At 44.2% G+C, this 23866-nt stretch overlaps 2 gene segments (V, D, J or C); both read right to left on the bottom strand.

Annotated features, from left to right (window-relative positions):
* LOC103346599 (immunoglobulin heavy variable 3-23-like) overlaps positions 1–23866 on the bottom strand; it is a 213529-nt gene that overhangs the window by 61893 nt on the left and 127770 nt on the right.
* LOC138847292 (immunoglobulin heavy variable 3-11-like) lies at positions 2102–2653 on the bottom strand. The segment is given in 2 exon segments: positions 2102–2428; positions 2532–2653. Coding segments are annotated over 2 exon segments (366 nt in total).

Genomic DNA, 23866 nt, shown 5'->3' on the forward strand with positions numbered 1-23866 from the left:
CAGGATCCTCAAACACCATTCCTGGGTAGAAGGACTATGAAATCCCAGGGAGGTGTCCACAAGATGCGCAGTCACTATGGGAATGACATCTGCAGTCCCATGTTCAGTTAAGGCAGAATCATTTGCAAGAGTTCACACATATAAACCAGTGAAATTTACAGTGAAGAAGGAATGGATAAAGGGACAAGTGGACAAAGTTATATTTTAACAGGACATTTATATGGCAGTAAACAGGAGGAAAATCTGATATCTTAGAAACTTGTAAGATCCAGGAGAATAATGTCCAAGGATAATGTGTCAGGATAAGTACACTCTAACTAGCTAGCTAGCTAACTAACTAACTGCTAACCATCCAGGCCAAGAAGATAATAATAGGTGATGCTAGCTACGTGGGATAAAAAGGATGAACTCACAGAGGCAGGACGCACAATGGTAAAGACCAAAGTCTGAACATGGTAGAAACAGAGATGATGCTGGAGCATGGACAGATGTTTAGTCCGACAGGATCCACATGTTGTGTGGTCTACTGTACAGCATGGTAACAGCAGTTAAGAGAATTCTGTGTCTACAGAATTCCAAAACGGGAGACAACTGACACTCTATCATGAAAATAATGTCCATTTAGTGATGAACATGTCACTAAATCTGAGAACATTATTTCTCACAATATACATTCATTTTGTCAGCACATAGCATGGTACCTCATATCTCTATGTTCAATATTATTTACCAAACAGATAGATTCAGATCTCTGAATACTGGTGTTGTGTTTGCCATGTTAGCCAACGTTTTTGGAGATGATAAATAAAGGCAGTGTACTCAAGGCTTGGCAGCTGGAACCCAAGAACATGGAACTGCATCAGTGTTCCCACCTTGGTGATGGGGTCTCATAACACATCCATCATCTACAGTCTTCCAGGGTGCATATTCAGTACAAGTGTGGGAAAGCGTGCAAATGGGCTCCATCTAGCACTCTGTATTCAGCTTGGGTGTTTCCCTATATAATACTGAGGAAAGATTCCAAATGCATTGATGATGCCAGTGAGCATGACATGGAGTGAAGAGCAGGGACTCTGGACACATGGTCTCTGGGACTGGCTCTTCCTGCAGCTGTGATCCAGCCTCAGGACACTGGGCATCATGCTGGACCCACAGACACAGCTCCCCATGATGTGGACTCCAGCCTCAGAGTGCACAGCCACTGTGTGTCCCACATTCTGCTCTCCCTGAAGCACAGCAGGTGCAGGGGGTCCCATGACACTGGAGCAGAACCAGATCAGCTGGAAGTGCACACCCAACACTTTGCATTCAGTGATGACCTTGACTGCTGATGTCCAGTGCATTTCCCTCCTGAGTTCATGCAGGGAGCCCCCCAGGAGGGTCCCAGGACCTAGAGGATGAGGAAGTCCCTGTAGGCTTCCCAGGTGCCTGCAGAAGCTCAGCCTGAGACACAGCTGAGCTGCAAGTGCATTCCTGAGTGCTGTGACGTTCACACAGGGACCACAGTTTTAGCATTAAAGGGAAAATGGAGATCAGGTATAAAGACTGTGGAACCTGTGGAACACCCACCTTTTAAAATAAGATGGTTGGTTCATTTCACTACACAGGCTACTCTGACAGGAGCAGTGGGATGACTTATATAATTGAGTTTAACAATCAAGTCTCTGGCTCGGCTCTCTCTGAGTTTTTAGGGAAAACTAAAATTATCCTAAAATCGGTAGTGTTCTGAGGGCGCTGTCCTGAGTCAGACTGGAAAACACGAGGTCCTCAGATAGTCCCACATCTCTGACCTTGGTGACCACTGTCATCTTTCATGAACCTGAATTTGTACATTTGTACATATAACTTTACATATAATTTGTACATATAAATTCTTCCTGCCACATCAAACTTCTCTATGTCAGTGAAGTCAGTGGCAGGGACAGAATCATAAAAGTAGAATTCTTCCCTCAGAACTGTAGGAGAGGAAACCCCAATTCCCTGACAGGAAACCAGGGCTTAATTTCCCTCTGCACCTGTGCATGACCAGAATCTGATCTTAATGCATCTTGTGCGCCCCTGGTGGAGCCGCGTGCCCCTGCAGGGAGGTTTGTGTCTGGGCTCAGCCTGAGGGCCCCTCACTGTGTCTCTTGCACAGAAATAGGTGGCGTGTCCGAGGCTGTCAGACTGGTCATTTGCAGAAACACCGTGTTCTGGGCGTTGTCGCTGGAGATGGAGAATCGGCCCTTCACAGAGTTCGCGTAGTTTGTGATACCAAAACCAGGATAAATGTATGCGATCCACTCAAGCCCCTTCCCTGGAGCCTGGCGGACCCAGCTCATGTAGTAGCTACTGAAGTCGATTCCAGAGGCTTTGCAGGAGAGTTTCAGGGATCCCCCCGGCTGGACCAGACCCCCTCCAGACTCCACCAGCTCCTGACACTGGACTCCTGCAAGCACAGATGACATGGTCAGGACACTGTCACTGACACTCTCTGTGTCTCTCACTCACCCACTCTCCCAGACTCAGTGCCCCGCGTTCTCCATCATTACCTTTGAGCACAGCGACCAGGAGAAGCCAGCGCAGTCCAGTCTCCATGGTGAGCATCTGTGTTGAGTGCGATCACTGAGTGGACACCTGGGAGTCCTGGGGCTGGAGCTCCTGTGCCAGAGCTGCAGGGTGAGGGCTGGTCTGGTTTTCATGGGCAGAGGGAGGCCCTATTTGCATGTCCTGCCCCTATATAGCAGGCATGGGGTCAGATGCCTCAGACAGGACAGGGCCTGGGGCAGACGTGGGTGTCCTGGGGGTGAGGGTAATGGGTATAATAGGATTCAGATCATATGACTTTTTACATTATCAGTTTTTTAACAATTGAAAGCAAATCGCTTGTTTCATTTTAATTCAATGTGTACCCTTAATATCCAGTGTTAGCAATATCATTTCCTTCGATTTTTAAATAACCATTGGTTCATTATCATCTATATCAAAACATTGGAATAGTGATAAAGAGAGAAGGGGTGAGAGAGACAGAAATGTATAGACAGACAGAAAAGGTGACATTGGGAGATCTGCCTTTTGATTGACAGCCCCTGACATCACAAATGCCTATAATATCTAGTACTCAGCCTTTCTAAACCCTGGAACAGAAAACAGCATCTATGTTTCCCACATTGGTGGTAGGGGCTCATTCGGGTGTGTGTCATCTACAGTTTCCCATGATGCATTATGAGGGAAAAGTGTGGGAAGCCGTGAGGCTGGGCTCAGTCAGTTCTCTGATGAGAACACGGGTGTTCCTATTGGGGACTTAGTCAATTTTGTCCTAATGCCTGTGCCCACTTTAAAACAGATGAGACTGCAAGTGGATTCCTTTGATAACTATGTTTTGTTTTCTTATTCATCCATTGCCTTAGATTAAAACTGTTCCTGAACACAGAACACTGTACATGGTAGTGGGGTGTAGTGTGCTATTGGAATCTGTGTGTTGTAGAAATGGGCACAGATCAACTGAATGTCATTCACATTTCCACCTCCTTTCCATCACTCTGAGTAGGGAGGCCTGGAGGCCACAGTTCTAGCTATTTGTGGAACATGATCTGGGTTCTAGTGAACTGAGGCAGCCCACAGTTGTGTGGGCAGAATTATTCCTTCCTTTGGTGGTGCTTTCTGCCCTGGTATCAGCCTTCCTGTGTTCCCCCTCTTCCCTGTTCTGTAATCACCACTCTGAGTTGGGGTCAAGCACTGGGTAGAAGTCACTGTGTCACAATTCAGCTGCATTCCTGAGTTCAGGTTACAGCTGTGTTCACAATAGTTCAGTCTACAATTAAGCGAAATGTGCATAGAACAGTGAATGGATTCTTTCACATTAGGACATGGAATACTATTCAGTAGTAAGAAGGAAGTCATTCTGTCACTGGGAAATCATGGTTCAGGCTGCACCATAATATGCTAAAATAATCCCGGTACATGTGGACACATAGTATGTGACATTAGTTATATATGCAGTCCACAAGCTTGAACTCACAGAGGGAGGAAATGCAATGGTGATCACTGTCTACCATGACCCAAGTGTTTGTTGCCTTCCAGCCCTGTGGGAAACTGAAGGAAGTTCCAGGCTCCTGGCTTCAGGCTCAGCCATCCCAGCCTTTGCAGCCATTCACGAAGTGAACCAGTGGACGGAAGCTTCTCTCTCCATCTGTTGGTCTCTTCCTCTCTTGCTATAACACTGTCTCTAAAATAAAATAGATACTTAAAATAAATTGAAGATTAATTATATATATGGTTAGGAGCCTATTTCCAAATGTTGAATGAACTCAAGCCACTGAATCCCAAGGGAATAAATCAATTGTGTACATGCAGTGACTGATAAGGTGGTGACAGGAGCAGCACTGGAGTGAGCCTGAGGGATTCCTGCCTCCCGTGTCAGGATGCTTAGTGCTGTGTCCTAGTTTGGTTCCAGTTTCAGATGCCTGCCTAAGCACACCCTGGGAGGCTGTAGGTGAAGTTCCAAGTACTCCCATGTGGGAACCCTGAACAGAATTCCAAGCACCAGGCTGTTGCCTCACCCAGCTGAAGCTTTTGTAGCCATCGGGGAAGTGACCAGGAATTAAAGGATCACTGTCAGTCTCAGTCTCTTTGTAGCTTTGGACAAATACATGCAGACAAGTTATTAATAAAATGATAAATTTTAACATTTATATCATATCTATAAATTTAAAAAGAACTATAAAGGCAAACATATAAAATGCACAGGTGCCTGGGAGACGTGGAATGGCATCGTCTCTGGGGAGTGCATCCAGTGACGACTCCACGCCATGAGTGGATTCAGCGTCAGGGCCTCATGGAGGAAGCTGAGGTCTCCAGTGCCCTGAACAGGACCACACGGAATGCTGGGAGCAGCCTGCTGGGGGTGGATGTGGTTTGTTCTCTCACCATCAGTGCTGAGCATGGCCCCAACGTAACAGCACTGACAGGGGGTGCACGGTCTGGATGTTTACATAAAAAGCATGGAATTAACCAGGATCTGATGTCAGATATAATGTCCTTGTAAAATTACCAAAGGAAACATTGGGCAAAATCTCCCTGATGTTGTTCTGGCCATGATTTCCCTTTCAGAATTCAAATTTCAAGCAACCTAAGAAAACATTTTCACATGATGCTGCATGAACTACAGAGCTTCTGCATTACAGACTGACTGAGAAGTGAGCAGCCTACACACAGATTGGAAGTGACTATTCTCGTATCAAATGTATGATCAATAGCCTGTATGCAAAAGGAACAAAAAGGAACTGTCTGTATGAGCTGTGTTTAGAACTGGTTCTGAGTCATCTGCAGTCTCAAAATAACTGTGATACACAATTGGCTTCTTTATCCTGAATGACACGTTCTGCGTCATCAGGCCTACAATGGGTATAGAAGCAAACCTCTGTGATATGTGTGTGGCTCAGTGTTGCTATGGATTTGTTCTGAGAGGAGGAGCATGGTGGGGCAAGAGGTGCGGAGTCACTACAAGGACCCTGGGAATTGGGTGAAAGCAGGTTAGAGGTGAGCAGCCCACAGACTCAATTATTTCATTGGTACAGCAGCTTATATAGCTGAGGCAGCCAATCCGGTCAAGGGGCGGTTTATGTCTAACCAATCACAGCCTGTTGCCAGGCAGGCTCTGCTTCCAGGTGGCATTGAAGCCATCCCTGAGTAACTGATGCTCCTTGCCAGCAGCCATCTAGGCATGGCCTTCTATCCCACCACAGCTCAGTGTGTCCCAAAGGCATTGTGTTTTAGATGTGCTCCCAGGGAGACCATGGGTGAAATGAAGGGAGCTCTGGGAGTGAGGCCTAGTAGGATTTGTCCATTTCTGGGGAATCTGCTATGGAGGAGATCACAGTAGATCTCCTGGGTCCCCAGCTTCAACACAGAGCACAGTGCTGCTAGAGTCAGCCCTGGTCTAATCTGAAGTCCTGTGTGGGGATGGGGTCCCTCCCATCCGTGTTCACAATGTTAGGATGCCTGATGACTGCCATGCTGTTCACAATATTATGATGGCTGACGGCACTACATTCTCACTCTCTGATCCTGGACTTCCAGCCTCTACAGCTGTGAGCTCAATAAACCTTTTTGCTCCATACACCTCCCTATGGGGTACTGCTTGATGGATTGGCATCGCCCTGATGGTTAGTGATCCGGAACTTTGTTTCATGTATCTGTTGGCCATTTGGACTTTCTCTTTTGAAAAATGTTTGAATTCTTGGCCCATCACTTAACTCAGTTGTTTTTGTTGTTTGGAATTTCTTAATCTCTTTGTAGATTCTGGTTATTAATCCATGTCAGTTGCTTAGCTTTAAATATTTTGCATATGCTGTCAGATGTCTCTTCAGTTTCCTAGGTGTTTCTTTTGCCATACAGAGACCTCTCACTTTGATATAATCCCATTTATTAATTTTGTCTTTGACTGCCTATGTCTCAGGTCTTTTCCAAGAATTCTTTTCCTGTGCCAGTGTCTTGCAGGGTTTCCTAAATGTTCTCTAATAACTGGATGGTGTAGGGTCATAGATTTAGATCTTTAATCCATCTTGTGTGGATTTTCGTGTAAGGTGTGAGATAGGAGTCTTGCTTCCTACTTCTGCAATACATAATAATTTTAAAAGTGAAAAGGAATTTGAAGATTATTGTAAATTGGAATGATGTAGTCATGGATTTGAGGGAATGAGCTTGTTAAAATAGCCAAGCTACAATGTGATTTGCAGATTCAATGCATTTCCTGTGAAACAGCCTGCTGTTCTTCACAGGACCAGGAAGAAAATTCAAGAATTATCATGAAAAAACAGGGTTCATGATGGCTGAATATTTGTGAGGAAAGCTAGCAAAGCAGGAGGCTTCATCACATCTGAGCTGAAATCAAGCCTGGTGCTGGGATAACATAGACACCCAGAGCCCTGGGACAGAACAGAACCTAGAAATAAAGGAACACGTTCTGAGAATGTGAGTTCTGAGAATGCACGGTGACAAAAGCCCAGGATGGGGATGGGTTTCCTGTCGTTGCCTGGGGTTGGGGACACTTGAATGCACCTGAAAATCATTCAATTATGTGGTCATCTGACACCAGATTAGAACAGAGTGAACTTGAGGAATGCCTTACAGGCAAGAGCCGAGACTGTAAAGTTCTAGAAGAAAACACGGGACAAAAGCAAGCTGACATTGGTTTGGGCAATGATATTTTGATAATCTCCAAAGTACAGGCAACCAAGCAAAAATAGGCAAAAGATAATGGACCCAACTACAGAGCTCCTGTGTAACAAAGGGAGTGATTGAAGAACCAAAAACAACCACAGATGGGGAGAAAGCATTTTCAGATCACACATGGGTTGTCCAACATTTGGCCCCACAGGTTAAGCTGCCATCCCTATGCAGCATCACTCAGCAGCATGGGTTCAGACCCTGCTTGCTGCACTTCAAATCCAGCTCCCTGCTCATGGACCAGGGAACTCTGTCAACGATGACTCAAGTGTGTGTCCCCTTCAAGCCTCGTGGGAAACTGGAGGAAGTTCCAGGCTCCTGGCTACAGTCTTGCCCTTCCCCAGCCTTTGCAGCCATTCAGGAAGGAAACCAGTGGATGGAAGCTTCTCTCTCCCTCTGTTAGTCTCTTCCTCTCTTGCTATAACACTGCCTTTCAAATCAAATAAATAGATATTTAAAAGAAATGAAACATAATTGTACATATGATTTGGAGCCTAGATCCAAATGTTGAATGAACAAAAGAAACTGAATCACAGGGGAAGAAATCATTTGTTTAAATGCAGTGACTGACAACGTGGGTGACAGGATCGAAATTGAGGGTATCACGTGGCATTCCTGCTCCCGCATGGATGCTAAGGTTTAGGTCCTAGTTTAGGTCCCAATTTCAGATTCCTGCCAATGCGCACTCTGGGAGGCAGTATGAGAAGTCTGAGTTAATCCCATGTGTGAGACCTGGACTGAATTCCTTGCACCTGGCTATGATCTGACAAAACTTCAGCTTTTATGGGCATCTAGGAAGTTACCCAGGATTCACTAGATCACTGTTGTCTGTCTCTGTCTCTTTTTCTTTTTGGACAAATACACAAATACAAGTTTTAAAGAGGTAAAAGTATATCTGTAATTTTTAAAATAAAATATGTAAAGGCAAACGTATAAAAATGCTTTATCTGGGATCATCATGCATGTGCATGTTGGAGAAACAATGAGATATCCCATCCCTTCGTTAGACTGAGTATCACCAGACATACCAGAGCTGACACATCTTGTGCAGGAAGAGAGAGATAATAACCTGGTAAAGGCTGGAGTCAGGTAAATTAAGAAAGCTTTTATGGAAAACATCAGAAGCTGAGAAACAGAATTATCACAGGATCCTCCAACACCATTCCTGGTAGAAGCAATATGAAATCCCAGGGAGGAGACCACGGGATGTGCAGTCACTGTGGCAAACAGTTCTGCAGTCCCATGTTCAATTAAAGCAGCGTCATTCTCAAGAGTTCACACATGTAATCCAGAGAAATTAGCATTAAAGGAATGTGACACAGACACCAGTGGGGAGAGGAGGGACGCCCAGGGCTCCGAGTCCACACATCAGCGCTGGAAGCGGAGGTGAGCTCAGTAACCGGAGACATTGGCGGGGAAACGACGGACAGAATTTTAGAGGGACGCGGGTTTTGAAGCGGGAAAGTTCAACAGACTGACTACAGGAGAGAAGGGAAAAAAAAAAGGTGGGGGCATACTGGTACAGACAAGTTCCTCTGTCTGCCAACCTTGCAAAGACGAGCAAGAGACAAAGAGCTGGGATATACATAATAAAAGGGGAGAGTTAAGGCTACAATTCAGTAGCCTAGGCAACCCAGTGGGAGTCCACAGGAGAAAAGGAGCCTGCACAGACTCTTTGTGTAGAAGCCAGAGATCAGAAGCTAAATAGCATCCATTCTGCTCAGCTTTGCAGTATTACTTACGTTCTGAATAAAAAATAAAATAAAATAAAATAAAATAAAATAAATGAATAAATAAATAAATAAAGAGAGATTTACCACGCATAACCTGAGGGTGTCACCTTTGCACACCCGTAACCCTGAAGAACCAAGCAGAGCTCTCAGGCCACACCCATCTCAAGCCTCCAAGGCTCCTCCAACAGCAGGCAGTCCACTTAACATGGACATGGTATAAAAAAAAAATGCACCTCACAGTGAGGGAAAAAGAATTAACCATGCCAAGCAATAAACACAGAAATCAAGGGAACAAGATCAACAATGACTCTATGACACCTCCAAATAAACAAAACACCCCAAGCCAAGATTATGAAGATGATGAGATAGAAGAACTGCAAGATACAGATTTCAAAAAATTTATGATAAGAACATTTAGAAGTTTTCAAAAGCAAATCCTTGAACTACAGAAATCCTTATTGGGCAGGATTAAAAATCTCTCTCATGAAAATGAAATTTTAAGTGAGAATCAAAATGAAACGCAGAAACTAGTAGAACAGGAAAGTGTGATAGTGAAGAGAAATCAAAATGAAATGAAGAGCTCAATAGATCAAATGACAAACACATTAGAGAGCCTTAAAAACAGAATGGGTGAAGCAGAAGAGAGAATATCGGACTTAGAAGACAAAGAACAGGAAAGGATACAGTTAAACCAAAGAAAAGAAGAGGAAATTAGAAATCTAAAAAATATTGTTGGGAATCTACAGGATACTATTAAAAAAACCACATTTGGGTTCTAGGAGTTCCTGAAGGCATGGAGAGGGAGAAAGGATTAGAAGGCCTTTTTAGTGAGATACTAGCACAGAACTTTCCGGGTTTGGAGAAGGACAGAGACATCCTAGTACAGGAAGCTCATAGAACCCCCAATAAACATGACCAAGAGATCCTCACCACGACACGTGGTAATTAAACTCACCACAGTGAAACATAAAGAAAAGATCCTAAAATGTGCAAGAGAGAAACGTCAGATTACTCTCAGAGGATCTCCAATTAGACTCACAGCAGACTTCTCATCAGAAACACTACAGGCTAGGAGGGAATGGCGAAACATAGCACAGGTGCTAAGAGAGAAAAATTGCCAGCCCAGAATATTATATCCTGCTAAGCTCTCATTTGTGAATGAAGGTGAAATAAAGACCTTTCATAGCAAACAGAAATTGAAAGATTTTGCCGCCGCTCGTCCGGCCCTGCAAAAGATATTTAAAGATGTGCTACACTCAGAAACACAGAAACATGGCCATCAATATGAAAGAAGGTAAAGGAAGAACACCTACCACTAAAAGAGCATGGGAAGCTCAAAGCATATACTAGAAAATATCTCTGGGAAAATGGCAGGGCAAAGTCACTATGTATCAATAGTCACATTAAACATTAATGGACTTAACTCTTCAGTTAAAAGACACCGATTGGCTGACTGGCTTAAGGAACAACACCCAACTATTTGTTGCCTACAAGAAACACATCTCTCTAACAAAGATGCATGCAGACTGAAAGTGAAAGGTTGGAAAAAGATATTCCATGCCAACAGAAACCAAAAAAAAGCAGGTGTAGCCATATTAAAATCAGACAAAATAAATTTTAATACAAAAACTGTTAAGAGAGACAAAGAGGGACAATATATAATGATTAAGGGTTCAATTCAACAGGAAGATGTAACTATTATAAATGTATATGCACCTAATTACAGGGCACCGGTCTATCTAAAAGATTTGTTAAGGGACTTAAAGGGAAACTTAGATTCCAATACAATAGTACTGGGGGACTTCAATACTCCACTCTCAGAAATAGATAGATCATCCGAACAGAAGATCAACAAGGAAACAGCAGATTTAATCGACACTATTGCCCAAATGGATCTAACAGATATCTACAGAACTTTCAATCCTACATCTAAAGACTTCACATTCTTCTCATCAGTGCATGGAACCTTCTCTAGGATTGATCACATACTAGGCCATAAAGCAAGTCTCAGCAAATTTAAAAGAATTAGAATCATACCATGCAGCTTCTCAGACCACAGCGGAATGAAGCTGGAAATTAGCAACTCAGGAAACCCCAGAAAGTATGCAAACACATGGAGACTGAACAACATGCTCCTGAATGAACACCGGGTCATTCAAGGAGTCAAAAGAGAAATCAGAAACTTTCTGGAAGTAAATGAGGATAACAACACAACATATCAAAACTTATGGGATACAGTAAAAGCAGTATTGAGAGGCAAGTTTATAGCAATAGGGGCCTATATCAAGAAATTGGAAAGGTACCAAATAAATGAGCTTTCAGCGCATCTCAAGGACGTAGAAAAACTGCAGCAAACCAAACCCAAATCTAGTAGGAGAAGAGAAATAATTAAAATCAGAGAAGAAATTAACACTATTGAATCAAAAAAAATTACAAAAAATCAGCCAAGCGAAGAGCTGGTTTTCTGAAAAAATAAACAAAATTGTCACCCCATTGGCCCAACTAACTAAAAAAAGAAAAGACCCAAATCAATAAAATCAGAGATGAAAAAGGAAACGTAACAACAGACACCACAGAAATAAAAAGAATCATCAGAAATTACTACAAGGACTTGTATGCCAGCAAACAAGAAAACCTATCAGAAATGGATAGATTCCTGGACACATGCAATCTACCTAAATTGAACCATGAAGACATAGAAAACCCAAACAGACCCATAACTGAGACAGAAATTGAAACAGTAATAAAGGCCCTCCCAACTAAGAGAAGCCCAGGACCAGATGGATTCACTGCTGAATTCTACCAGACATTTAAAGAAGAACTAATTCCATTTCTTCTCAAACTATTCAGAACAATCAAAAAAGATGGAATCCTCCCAAATTCTTTCTATGAAGCCAGCATCACCTTAATCCCTAAGCCAGAGAAAGATACAGGACTGAAAGAAAATTATAGACCAATATCCCTGATGAACATAGACGCAAAAATCCTCAATAAAATTCTGGCCAATAGAATACAACAACACATCAGGAAAATCATCCACCCAGACCACGTGGGATTTATCCCTGGTATGCAGGGATGGTTCAACATTCGCAAATCAATCAATGTGATTCACCACATTAACAGACTGCAGAAGAAAAACCATATGATTATCTCAATAGATGCAGAGAAAGCATTCGATAAAATTCAACACCCTTTCATGATGAAAACTCTAAGCAAATTGAGTATAGAAGGAACATTCCTCAATATAATCAAAGCAATTTATGAAAAACCCACGGCCAGCAACCTATTGAATGAGGAAATATTGGAAGCATTTCCACTGAGATCTAGTCCAGACACGGATGCCCACTCTCACCACTGCTATTTAACATAGTTCCGGAACTTTTAGCCAGAGCCATCAGACAAGAAAAAGAAATTAAAGGAATACAAATTGAGAAGGAAGAAGTCAAACTATCCCTCTTTGCAGACGATATGATTCTTTACTTGGAGGAAGCAAAGAATTCTACTTAGAGACTATTAGAACTCATAGAGGAGTTTGGCAAAGTGGCAGGATATAAAATCAATGCACAAAAATCAACAGCCTTTGTATACACAAGCAATGCCATGGCTGAGAAAGAACTGCTAAGATCAATCCCATTCACAATAGCTACAAAAACAATCAAATACCTTGGAATAAACTTAACCAAGGATGTTAAAGATCTCTACAATGAGAATTACAAAATCTTAAAGAAAGAAATAGAAGAGGATACCAAAAAATGGAAAAATCTTCCATGCTCATGGATTGGAAGAATCAACATCATCAAAATGTCCATTCTCCCAAAAGCAATTTATAGATTCAATGCAATCCCAATCAAGATACCAAAGACATTCTTCGCAGATCTAGAAAAAATGATGCTGAAATTCATATGGAGGCACAAGAGACCTCGAATAGCTAAAGCAATCTTGTACAACAAAAACAAAGCCGGAGGCATCACAATACCAGATTCAGATTTCAGGACATACTACAGGGCAGTTGTAATCAAAACAGCATGGTACTGGTACAGAAACAGATGGATAGACCAATGGAACAGAATTGAAACACCAGAAATCAACCCAAACATCTACAGCCAACTTATATTTGATCAAGGATCTAAAACCAATTCCTGGAGCAAGGACAGTCTATTCAATAAATGGTGCTGGGAAAACTGGATTTTCACATGCAGAAGCATGAATCAAGACCCCTACCTTACACCTTACACAAAAATCTACTCAACATAGATTAAAGACCTAAACCTATGACCTGACACCATCAAGTTATTAGAGAACATTGGAGAAACCCTTCAAGATATTGGCACAGGCAAAGAATTTCTGGAAAAGACCTGGGAGGCACAGGCAGTCAAAGCCAAAATCAACTATTGGGATTGAATCAAATTGAGAAGTTTCTGTACTGCAAAAGAAACAGTCAGGAGAGTGAAGAGACAACCGACAGAATGGGAAAAATATTTGCAAACTATGCAACAGATAAAGGGTTAATAACCAGAATCTACAAAGAGATCAAGAAACTTCGCAAAAACAAAACAAACAACCCAATTAAGAGATGGACCAAGGACCTCAATAGACATTTTTCAAAAGAGGAAATCCAAATGGCCAACAGGCACATGAAAAAATGTTCAAGGTCACTAGCAATCAGGGAAATGCAAATCAAAAGCACAATGAGGTTTCACCTCACCCCGGTTAGAATGGCTCACATACACAAATCTACCAGCAAGAGATGCTGGCGAGGATGTGGGGAAAAAGGGACACTAACCCACGGTTGGTGGGAATGCAAACTGGTCAAGCCACTATGGAAGTCAGTCTGGAGATTCCTCAGAAACCTGAATATAACCCTACCATACAACCCAGCCATCCCACTCCTCGGAATTTACCCAAAGGAATTTAAATTGGCAAACAAAAAAGCGGTCTGCACATTAATGTTTATTGCAGCTCAATTCACAATAGCCGACACCTGGAACCAACCTAAATGCCCATCAACGGTAGACTGGATAAAGAAATTATGGGATATGTACTCTTTAGAATACAACGAAATCCAGTCATTTGCAACAAAATGGAGGAATCTGGAACACATCATGCTGAGTGAAATAAGCCAGTCCCAAAGGGACAAATACCATATGTTCTCCCTGATCAGTGACAACTGGCTGAACACCAAAAAGGAAACCTGTTGAAGAGAAATGGACACTATGAGAAACGGTGACTTGATCAGCATAGCCCTGACTGTTAATGAACAACTTAATACATTATCCCTCTTAGTAGTTTTTTTTGTCTGTTCTACTTAATATGACTGGTTTAATTCTGTAATTAATACACAGTTATTCTTAAGTGTTGAAATTTAACTGAAATGTGATCCCTGTCAAACATAAGAGTGGGAATAAGAGAGGGAAGAGATATACAATTTGGGACATGCTCAAGCTGACTTGCCCCAAATGGTAGAGTTAGAAACATACCAGGGGGCTCCAATTCAATCCCATCAAGGTGGCATGTACCAATGCCATCTCCCTAGTCCAAGTGATCAATTTCAGTTCACAATTGATCATAATGAAAGGACTAAGAGTCAAAGGGAGCACATAAACAAGTCTAGTACCTGCTAATACTAACCGATAGAATAAATAAAGTGGAGAGTGATCCAACATGGGAAGCAAGTAACTCAGCAGACTCATAGAATGGCGGATGTCCTAAACAGCACTCTGGCCTCAGAATCAGCCCTAAAGGCATTCGGATCTGGCTGAAAAGCCCATGAGAGTATTTCAGGCATGGAAAGCCAAGACACTCTGGCAAAAAAAAAAAAAAAAAAAAAAAAAAAAAAAAAAAAAAAAAAACACCTAAATGAAAGATCTCTGTGAGTGAGATCCCAGTGGAAAGAACAGGTCTTCAAAGAAGGAGGTACCTTTCTCTGAAGGGAGGAGAGAACCTCCACTTTGACTATGACCTTGTCTAAACAAGATAAGAGTTGGAGAACATAGCCTTGGAAACTCATGACTGGAGCATAGGGAGATTACTGATGCCATAAACAGGAGTGTCAATTTGTAAAGTCAACAACAGGAGTCACTGTGCACTTACTCCTCATGTAGGATCTCTGTGCTTAATGTGCTGGACATTGAGACTTAATGCTATAACGAGTACTCAAACAGTATGTTTCACTTTGTGTTTCTATGGGGGTGCAAACTGTTGAAATCTTTACTCAATGTATACTAAACTGATCTTCTGTTAAAAAAAAGAAATTATCAATTCCCAACTTGACTCTCACTGGGATTAAACATGACAATAGGTCTGATCTGATTCCATCATCATTTAAAAAATCATCTATTATTTTTCACTTTATGTTTCTGTGTGGGAGCAAACTGTGGAAATCTTTACTTAATGTATGCTAAACTGATCTTCTGTATATAAAGAGAATCGAAAATGAATCTTGATGTGAATGGAAGGGGAGAGGGAGTGGGAAAGGGGAGGGTTGCGGGTGGGAGGGACATTATGGGGGGGGAAGCCATTGTAATCCATAAGCCGTACTTTGGAAATTTATATTCATTACATAAAAGTTAAAAAAATTAGCATTGATGAAGGAATGGATAATGGGACAAATGGGCAGAGTTATATTTTAACAGGAAGTTTATATGGCAGTATAGAGGAAGAAATTCTGGTATCTTGGATAACATGGATGATCCTGGAGAATAATATCCAAGGATAATATGTCAGGATAAGTATACTCTGCTAAAATACCAAGGCCAAGAAGACAAATAATATGTGATGCTACGTACATGGGATAAAAGCATAAACTCACAGAGGCAGAAGCTCAATGGTGAAGACCAACGTCTATGTTTGGGAGGAACAGAGGAGACGCTGGAGCAAGGTCAGAGTTATAGTCCCACAGGATCCACACGTTGAGGGATCTACTGTACAGCATGGTGACAGCAGTGAAGGGAATATAGTGTCTACAGAATTCCAAGACATTAGACAAATGACATTCTACCATGAAAAAACATGGATTTTGTGATAAAATGTCAATAAGTCTGACTTCATAGTTCCACTCAATATACATTCATTACTCAACTCATATCATTGTACCTCATATGTCTATATTCAATATTATTTATCAAACATGATGATGAAATGGCACAAATGGGAAATCATGAAGATTGATCTCTGGATACTGGTGTTGTGTTTTCCAATGTTTTATGGAGATGATTAATGAAGGCAGTGCACTCAAGGCTTGGCAGCTGGAACCCAGGAGCATGGAACTGCATCAGTGTTCCCACCTTGGTGAAGGGGCCTCATAACACATCCATCATCCACTGTCTTCCTGGTGCATTAAAAGTCAAAAGACTAGGAAAGCATGTAAATGGGCTCCATCCAGCACTCTGATATGCAGCCTGAGTGACTCCCTCTCTAAAACTGATGAAAGACTCAAATGGATTGATGACACCAGTCAGCATAGACATGGAGTGAAGAACAGGAACTCTGGACACATGGTCTCTGGGACTGGCTCTTCCTGCAGCTGTGATTCAGCCTCAGGACACTGGTCATCATGCTGGAGCCACAGACACAGCTCCCCGTGATGTGGACTCCAGCCCCAGAGTGCACAGCCACTGTGTGTCCCACTTTCTGCTCTCCCTGAACCACAGCAGGTGCAGGGGGTCCCAAGACACTGGAGCAGAAGCAGATCAGCTGGAAGTGCACACCCAACACTTTCCATTCAGTGATGACCTTGACTGCTGATGTCCAGCGCATTTCCCCTCTGAGTTCATGCAGGGAGCCCCCCCCCAGGAGGGTCCCAGGACCTAGAGGATGAGGAAGTCCCTGTAGGCTTCCCAGGTGCCTGCAGAAGCTCAGCCTGAGACACAGCTGAGCTGCAAGTACATTCCTGAGTGCTGTGATGTTCACACAGGGACCACAGACGGTTCCAGGATTAAAAGGGAAATGGAGATTGGGTACAAAGTCTGCAGAAAGTGAGTGTGGATCACCCACAGTTTAAAATAAAAAAGGTTGATTTAGTTTCACACACTTGCTTGTTTTGACAGGAGAGAGATACTTAGATAGTTGATTTTTAAAGACCAAAGATCCTGTCTCAGCTTTCCCTGGTTCGAAAGGGAAAAGTAAAATTGTTCTAAAGTCAGCAGTGCCCTGATATCGTTGTGCTGTCAGACTGGACAACACTCACGAGGTCCCCAGATCATCCCACATCTCTGATCCTGGAGATCCTGGAGACCTCTGAGCCTGGATTCGTTCATATAGGACTTCTCCTGTCACGTCAAACTTCTCCACGTCAGAGAATCAGTAGCAGGGTCAGAATCATATTCTTCACTCAAAACTGTTGCAGGAGAGGAAACCCCAATTCCCTGACAGGAAACTAGGGCTTGGTCTCCCTCTGCACCTGTGCATGACCAAAATCTGGGCTCAGTGTGTCTTGTGCGCCCCCTGGTGGAGCCGCGCGCCCCTGCAGGGAGGTTTGAGTCTGGGCTCAGCCTGAGGGCCCCTCACTGTGTCTCTCACATAGAAATACAGTGCGACTGTCGGTTGTTTTTTGCAGATATAGCGTGTTCTTGGCATTGTCTCTGGAGATGGTGAATCGCCCATTCACCCAGCTCGTGTACCATGTGCTACACCAGTATTAATGAATCTGAGCCACTCCAGCTCCTTCCCTGGAGCCTGGCGGACCCAGCACATGTATTTACTACTGAGGGTGAATCCAGAGGCTTTGCAGGAGAGTTTCAGGGATCCCCCAGGCTGGACCAGGCCTCCTCTGTACTCCTCCAGCTGCTCCTGACCCTGGACACCTGCAAACACAGACGTCCTGGTCAGGAAGCTGTCACTCACACTCTTTGTGTCTCTCACTCACGTCCTCTCCCAGACTCAGTGCCCCGCGTTCCCCATCATTACCTTGAGCACAGCGACCAGGAGAAGCCAGCGCAGCCCAGTCTCCATGGTGAGCGTCTGTGTTGAGTGTGATCACTGAGTGGACACCTGGGAGTCCTGGGGCTGGAGCTCCTGTGCCAGAGCTGCAGGGTGAGGGCTGGGCAGGTTTTCTTGGCAGAGGGAGCCCTATTTGCATGTGCTGCCCCTATATAGCAGGCATGGGGTCAGATGCCTCAGACAGGACAGGGCCCAGGACAGATGTGGTGTCCTGGGGGTGAGGGTGATGGCTATGATAGGATTCAGATGATATGAATTTTATGTTCTCATTTTGTTTTAACAGTTGAAGACAATGACTTCATTTCATTCTAATATTGTGTACCCTTAATGTCCAGTGTTAGCAATATCATGTCCTTCATTGTAAAGTAACCATTGGTTCATTATGAACTATGATAATGACATTGGAACAGTGACAAAGAGAGAATGGGTGAGAGAAACAGAAATGTAGAGATGGACAGTGAGTTGACAATGGGAGATTTCTGCCTTTGGATTGACAGCTCCACAACACCAAATGCCTACAACATCTAGGACTTAGCCCTTCTAAATCCTGGAGCAACAAACTAGGTCTGTGTTTCCTACGTAGGTGGTAGGGGCTCATTAGCTTGTAGAGTCAGGTACAGTTTCCCATGATGCATTATCATCAAATGGTGAGAAGCTGTGTGGCTGAGCTGAAGCATCATTCATATGGGCATATGGGAACATGAGTGTTGCAGCTGATTTCTCACCAATGTTGCAGTGGATTCGTTTCTGAGAGGAGGAGCATGGTGGGGGCAGGAGGCGCGGAGTCACCACAAAGAACCCGAGAGTCGAGTGAAAGCGGGCTTGAGGCGAGCAGCCTGCAGACTCATTATTTGAGTTAGTACAACAGCTTATATAGTCAAGACCAGTCAATCCGGTCAAGGGGCGGTCTATGACCCAAGCAATGGCAGCCTGTTGCCAGTCAGACTCTTGTTGCCAGGCAGTTTCTGAAACTATCCAATCACGGCCTCCCATCAGTCAGGCTCTGTTGTCATGTGGTTTCCTCTGTTGTCATGTGGTTTCCGAAGCCATCCAATCACGGCCTGTTGCCAGACATTTTCTATTGTAGAGCGGCCATCTTGGCATGACCTTTTCACCTCAGTGGCCATCTTGATATGACCTTTACAACTCATTCCAACACACATGAGTGTCTGTAGTGGGGACTAAGCCAATTGTGTCTTAATTCCTGCCGCCCACTTTTAAAAAGATGAAAGACTACAAGTGGATTCATTTAAGGTTAATTATTTTTGTTTTTTTTTTCTTAAAAAGTTTGGTTTCATACCATGTAATTTTTCATTTTTTTAAAGATTTATTTAATTTCTTTGAAGTCAGATTACACAGAGAAAGAAGGAGAGGCACTCAGAGAGAGAGAGAGAGAGAGAGAGAGAGAGAGAATGAAGTCCTCCATCTATGGGCTGCACTGATCTGAATCTAGGAGCCAGTTGCCTCTTCTAGGTCTCCCATGGGATTATAGGAGCTGAAGACGTCAGACATCTTCTACTGCCTACCCAGGCCACAGCAGAGAGCTGGATTGGAAGTGGAATTGCTAGGACTCCAGTGGCATCCATATGGGATGCCAGCACTGAAGGCAGAGGCTCTACCCACTACACCACAGCACCAGCCCTGATGATCTTAATTATATATGGAATCCACAAAAGTGAATCACAGAGGCAGGAAGTACAATGCAGATACTGAGTCTGGGAGTAGAGAAGAAAAAGGACAACATTCCTGCAAGCACAGAGAGTTTTCTGTGACCAGAGAGGCACGTGGAGAGATCTACTGCACAGCATGTGGACAGTAGTTATGAAGCTTTATTGCATCCTTTCCAGTCCAGTTCCTGCAGGAAGATGCATTTCTCATTCAGTCACAAAGGATGGTAGTGTTGCTAGGGAAGGACTTCTGAGTTCATCTGACTCTAGAATTCCTGATCAAATAAATCCACATCAACACCTTTCCTTATACCTCACATATAGATTCAGGTACTATTTGTCAGTTTAACATTTATGAAACCTATTTTGAAGGGACAATTCTCTGTTGACTTGTCTTGCATCTGTCTGTGGTTTTATTCTAAGAAGAAAATTACGTGGTGTTGCAATCATTCCTGGTACTAATGCAGTCACGAGGGCTGTGAGCTCATCAGCACGTGAGAGGTTATCTGTCGTGTCCGGCTGGCACAACTGCCCCACCACTGCCCTCTCAAATTCCTCCCCTCCCATGTGTGAAGCTGAGTCATTTTAGAAGAGCCCCTGTCTTCACTCAGATCACGTCCATGGAAACCTCTCTCTGTGCTGTTTACTTCACCCCCCAATCTCCCTGTGTCCAACTGGTTTCACAAGCTGTTTCTTCATGGACCACCAAGGCCCACCTGCCAACTCCTTGAAAACACAGCCATCAGAGACCCCAGTCGTGCTTGCCCAGACAGGACCTCCCTCTTCTCACCATGGTGCAGTCCTGCCATTTGTCACCCTGGGGACACAGCGTCTTATACAACTGACAGCCCCTCAGCACCTGGGGGGAGACTCTGTCATGGTGTTCAAACAAATGGAATATGTTTCTATCAGTTATAATTTGAGTGAATTCTCTTGTTGGGGTAATTTCTTGTGACTGTAGATATCTGACAAATTAAATTTCACATTTTCTAGTACTGTAGATATGAGGTGTTCTCACAGAACAATGGAATTCACTGTGTCAGATGGTGGATTGTGTCAATGAATTCTGTGGGCAAATGCATGAAAACTGTCCCCAGCTAAATAGAAACAATTTCTGTTTGTCAATCTTCTCTCAGAAAAGGCAATGATATGTCAACTGTTTTAATTTAGTAGGAATTTTTGTGTCTCTGGATTTAGATGGGAGTCACTCAGAACACACATTGCTACATGAGGTGAGTGACTGGCTGCAGTTTCTGTAAGAATTGTTCATGGCAGATCAATTGCAATTTAGCAGAAAATATCCTGTAAAACACAGGGGATTGCTGCACTGGGCATTTCTGGCTGCAGGAACTTGGTTTGCCCTGGACGAGTATGAACTTGACAGAAGAGGAGTTATTTTCTCTCTTGGTAAGGATGAAGTACTGATGAGGACATGCAGGGGGAGCCAGGGAGGGAGGAGCGGGGACTCTGGACCAGGGCTGGCTCATCACGCAGCACTGATTCAGCTCACCAGGTGGGTCAGTGTGTGGCAGCACCTGGCACCCAGATCCCAGGGATGGGGACTCTGGCCCCAGAGTCAGGGCCCTGGACTGTCCCCCTCTGTTAACCCTGAAAGTCCTGCAGTGCAACAGATTCCACCACACTGGAGCAGAAGCAGAACGTGTAAGTCCACACCACACACTTTCCAAACAGATTATTCCTTGAATGCAAATGTCCACCTGTGCTTCCCATGAGTTCATGCAATGAGGTCATCTGAAATGTTTCAGGAAACAGTGAATGCTGAATTTCATGGTGTTGGAGAAATTTGAATGCACCTGAAAATAATTCATCATGCTGTCATCTCACACCAGTATCCCAAAGAGAGTGAACAGAATGAAACTCTTAAAGGCAAGACCCGAGACTGTAAAGTTCTAGAGGAAAACACCTAACAACAGTAAGTTCCCATTGGTTTGGGCAATGATATTTTGATATCTCCAAATTACAGGCAACCAAGAAACAAGAGAAAGGATAATGGATCCAACTATATGAGGGTTTTGTGATGAGCATGTCAATAAGTATGACTTCGTAATTTAACTCAAAATACATTTTTCAACACATATCATTGTAGCTCATATGTCTACTTTTTTTTTTTTGACAGGCAGAGTGGACAGTGAGAGAGAGAGACAGAGAGAAAGGTCTTCCTTTTGCCATTGGTTCACCCTCCAATGGCCACCGTGACCGGCAGTGCGCTTCGGCTGGCACACCGCGCTGATCCAAAGGCAGGAGGCAGGTGCTTCTCCTGGTCTCCCTTGTGGTGCAGGGCCCAAGCAGTTGGGCCATCCTCCACTGCACCCCCGGGCTACAGCAGAGAGCTGGCCTGGAAGAGGGGCTATCGGGACAGATTCCGGTCCCCCAACTGGGAGTAGAACCCAGTGTGCTGGCGCTGCAGGTGGAGGATTATCCTATTGAGCCCCAGCACTGGCCCGTATGTCTATTTCAAATTATTATATATGAAATATTCATGAACATTAAAAGACAAAAATGGCCAATCATGAAGATTCAGTTCTCTAAAGACGGCTGTTGTGCTTGGCAGTGTTTTCTGGAGATGATAAATGAAGGCAGTGCACTCAAGGCTTGGCAGCTGGAACCCAGGAGCATGGAACTACATCAGTTTTCCCACCTTGGTGAAGGGGCCTCATAACACATCCATCATCCACTGTCTTCCAGGTGCATTATCAGTTATAAATATGGGAAAGTGTGTAAATGGACTCCATCCAGCACTCTGATATGCAGCCTGGGTGTCTCCCTCTCTAAAACTGATGAAAGACTCCAAATGGATTGATGACGCCAGTCAGCATAGACATGGAGTAAAGAGCAGGAACTCTGGACACATGGTCTCTGGGACTGGCTCTTCCTGCAGCTGTGATTCAGCCTCAGGACACTGGTCATCATGCTGGAGCCACAGACACAGCTCCCCGTGATGTGGACTCCCTGTGATGTGGACTCCAGCCCCAGAGTGCACAGCCACTGTGTGTCCTGCTTTCTGCTCTCCCTGAACCACAGCCAGTGCAGGGGTCACACGACACTGGAGCAGAAGCAGATCAGCTGGAAGTGCACACCCAACACTTTCCATTCAGTGATGACCTTGACTGCTGATGTCCAGCGCATTTCCCTCCTTAGTTCATGCAGGGAGCCCCCTAGGAGGGTCCCAGGACCTAGAGGATGAGGAAGTCCCTGTAGGCTTCCCAAGTGACTGCAGAAGCTCAGCCTGAGACACAGCTGAGCTGCAAGTACATTCCTGAGTGCTGTGACGTTCACACAGGGACCACAGACTGTTCCAGGATTAAAGGGGAAATGGAGATTGAGTATAAAGTCTGCAGAAAGTGAGCATGGATCACCCACATGTAAAGTAAAAGGTTGGTTCAGTTGCACACTTGCTCATATTGGCAAGAGAGGGATGAGTGGAATAGTTGCTGTTTAACAGATCAACGGCCCTGTCTCAGCTGTCCCTGGTTCCAAAGGGAAAACTGAAACTGTCCAAAGCTTTCAGTGCCCTGAGGGTGCTGTCCTGAGTCAGGTTGGAAGAGACTCAATAGTGTCTTCAATATTCCCACATCTCTGTCCCTGGTGAGCACAGTCGCTGTCCATGTACCAAATTGTTCATTTAGGACATCTTCCTTTTACATCAAACTTTCAATCCGTCAGTGAAGTTGGGAAGGACAGAATCAAAAAGTAGAATTCTTCCCTGAAAACTGTTAGGGGAGAGGAAACCCCAAATCCCTGACAGGAAACCAGGGCTTCATCTCCCTCTGCACCTGTGCATGACCAGAATCTAGGCTCAGTGCTTCTTGTGCGCCCCCTGGTGGAGCCGCGCGCCCCTGCAGGGAGGTTTGAGTCTGGGCTCAGCCTGAGGGCCCCTCACTGTGTCTCTGGCACAGAAATAGGTGGCCATGTCCGCGGCTGTCAGACTGTTCATTTGCAGAGAAACCGTGTTCTGGTTGGTGTGGCTGGAGATGGTGAATCGGCTTTTCGCCCAGCTCGCGTAGTCTGTTGTGGGGCCCCATGGGCTGGCCAGTCATGGGGTCCCCATATCAGGGTTTGGTCTGATAGCTGTCGTTGTGTCTTTATTGCGAGGCGCATGTTGCTGGTTTTGGTTAGGGCAATGCTTTCCAGCGGTCGGGACTTTCCAGAGAAGTTGAGCCTGTCTCAAAAATAACAAGATGGCTCCGAGGACTGTGCAGTGAGCCTGCCTGCTGCGTGACACTTCATCTGATTGGCCCTAGGATGCGTGCACACTGCGTGAACAAGCAGCAGATTGGAGTGTTCCGTGCATGGACTAGA

This window comes from Oryctolagus cuniculus, chromosome 20 (genome assembly GCF_964237555.1).
Source record: "Oryctolagus cuniculus chromosome 20, mOryCun1.1, whole genome shotgun sequence".
NCBI classification, from domain to species: domain Eukaryota; kingdom Metazoa; phylum Chordata; class Mammalia; order Lagomorpha; family Leporidae; genus Oryctolagus; species Oryctolagus cuniculus.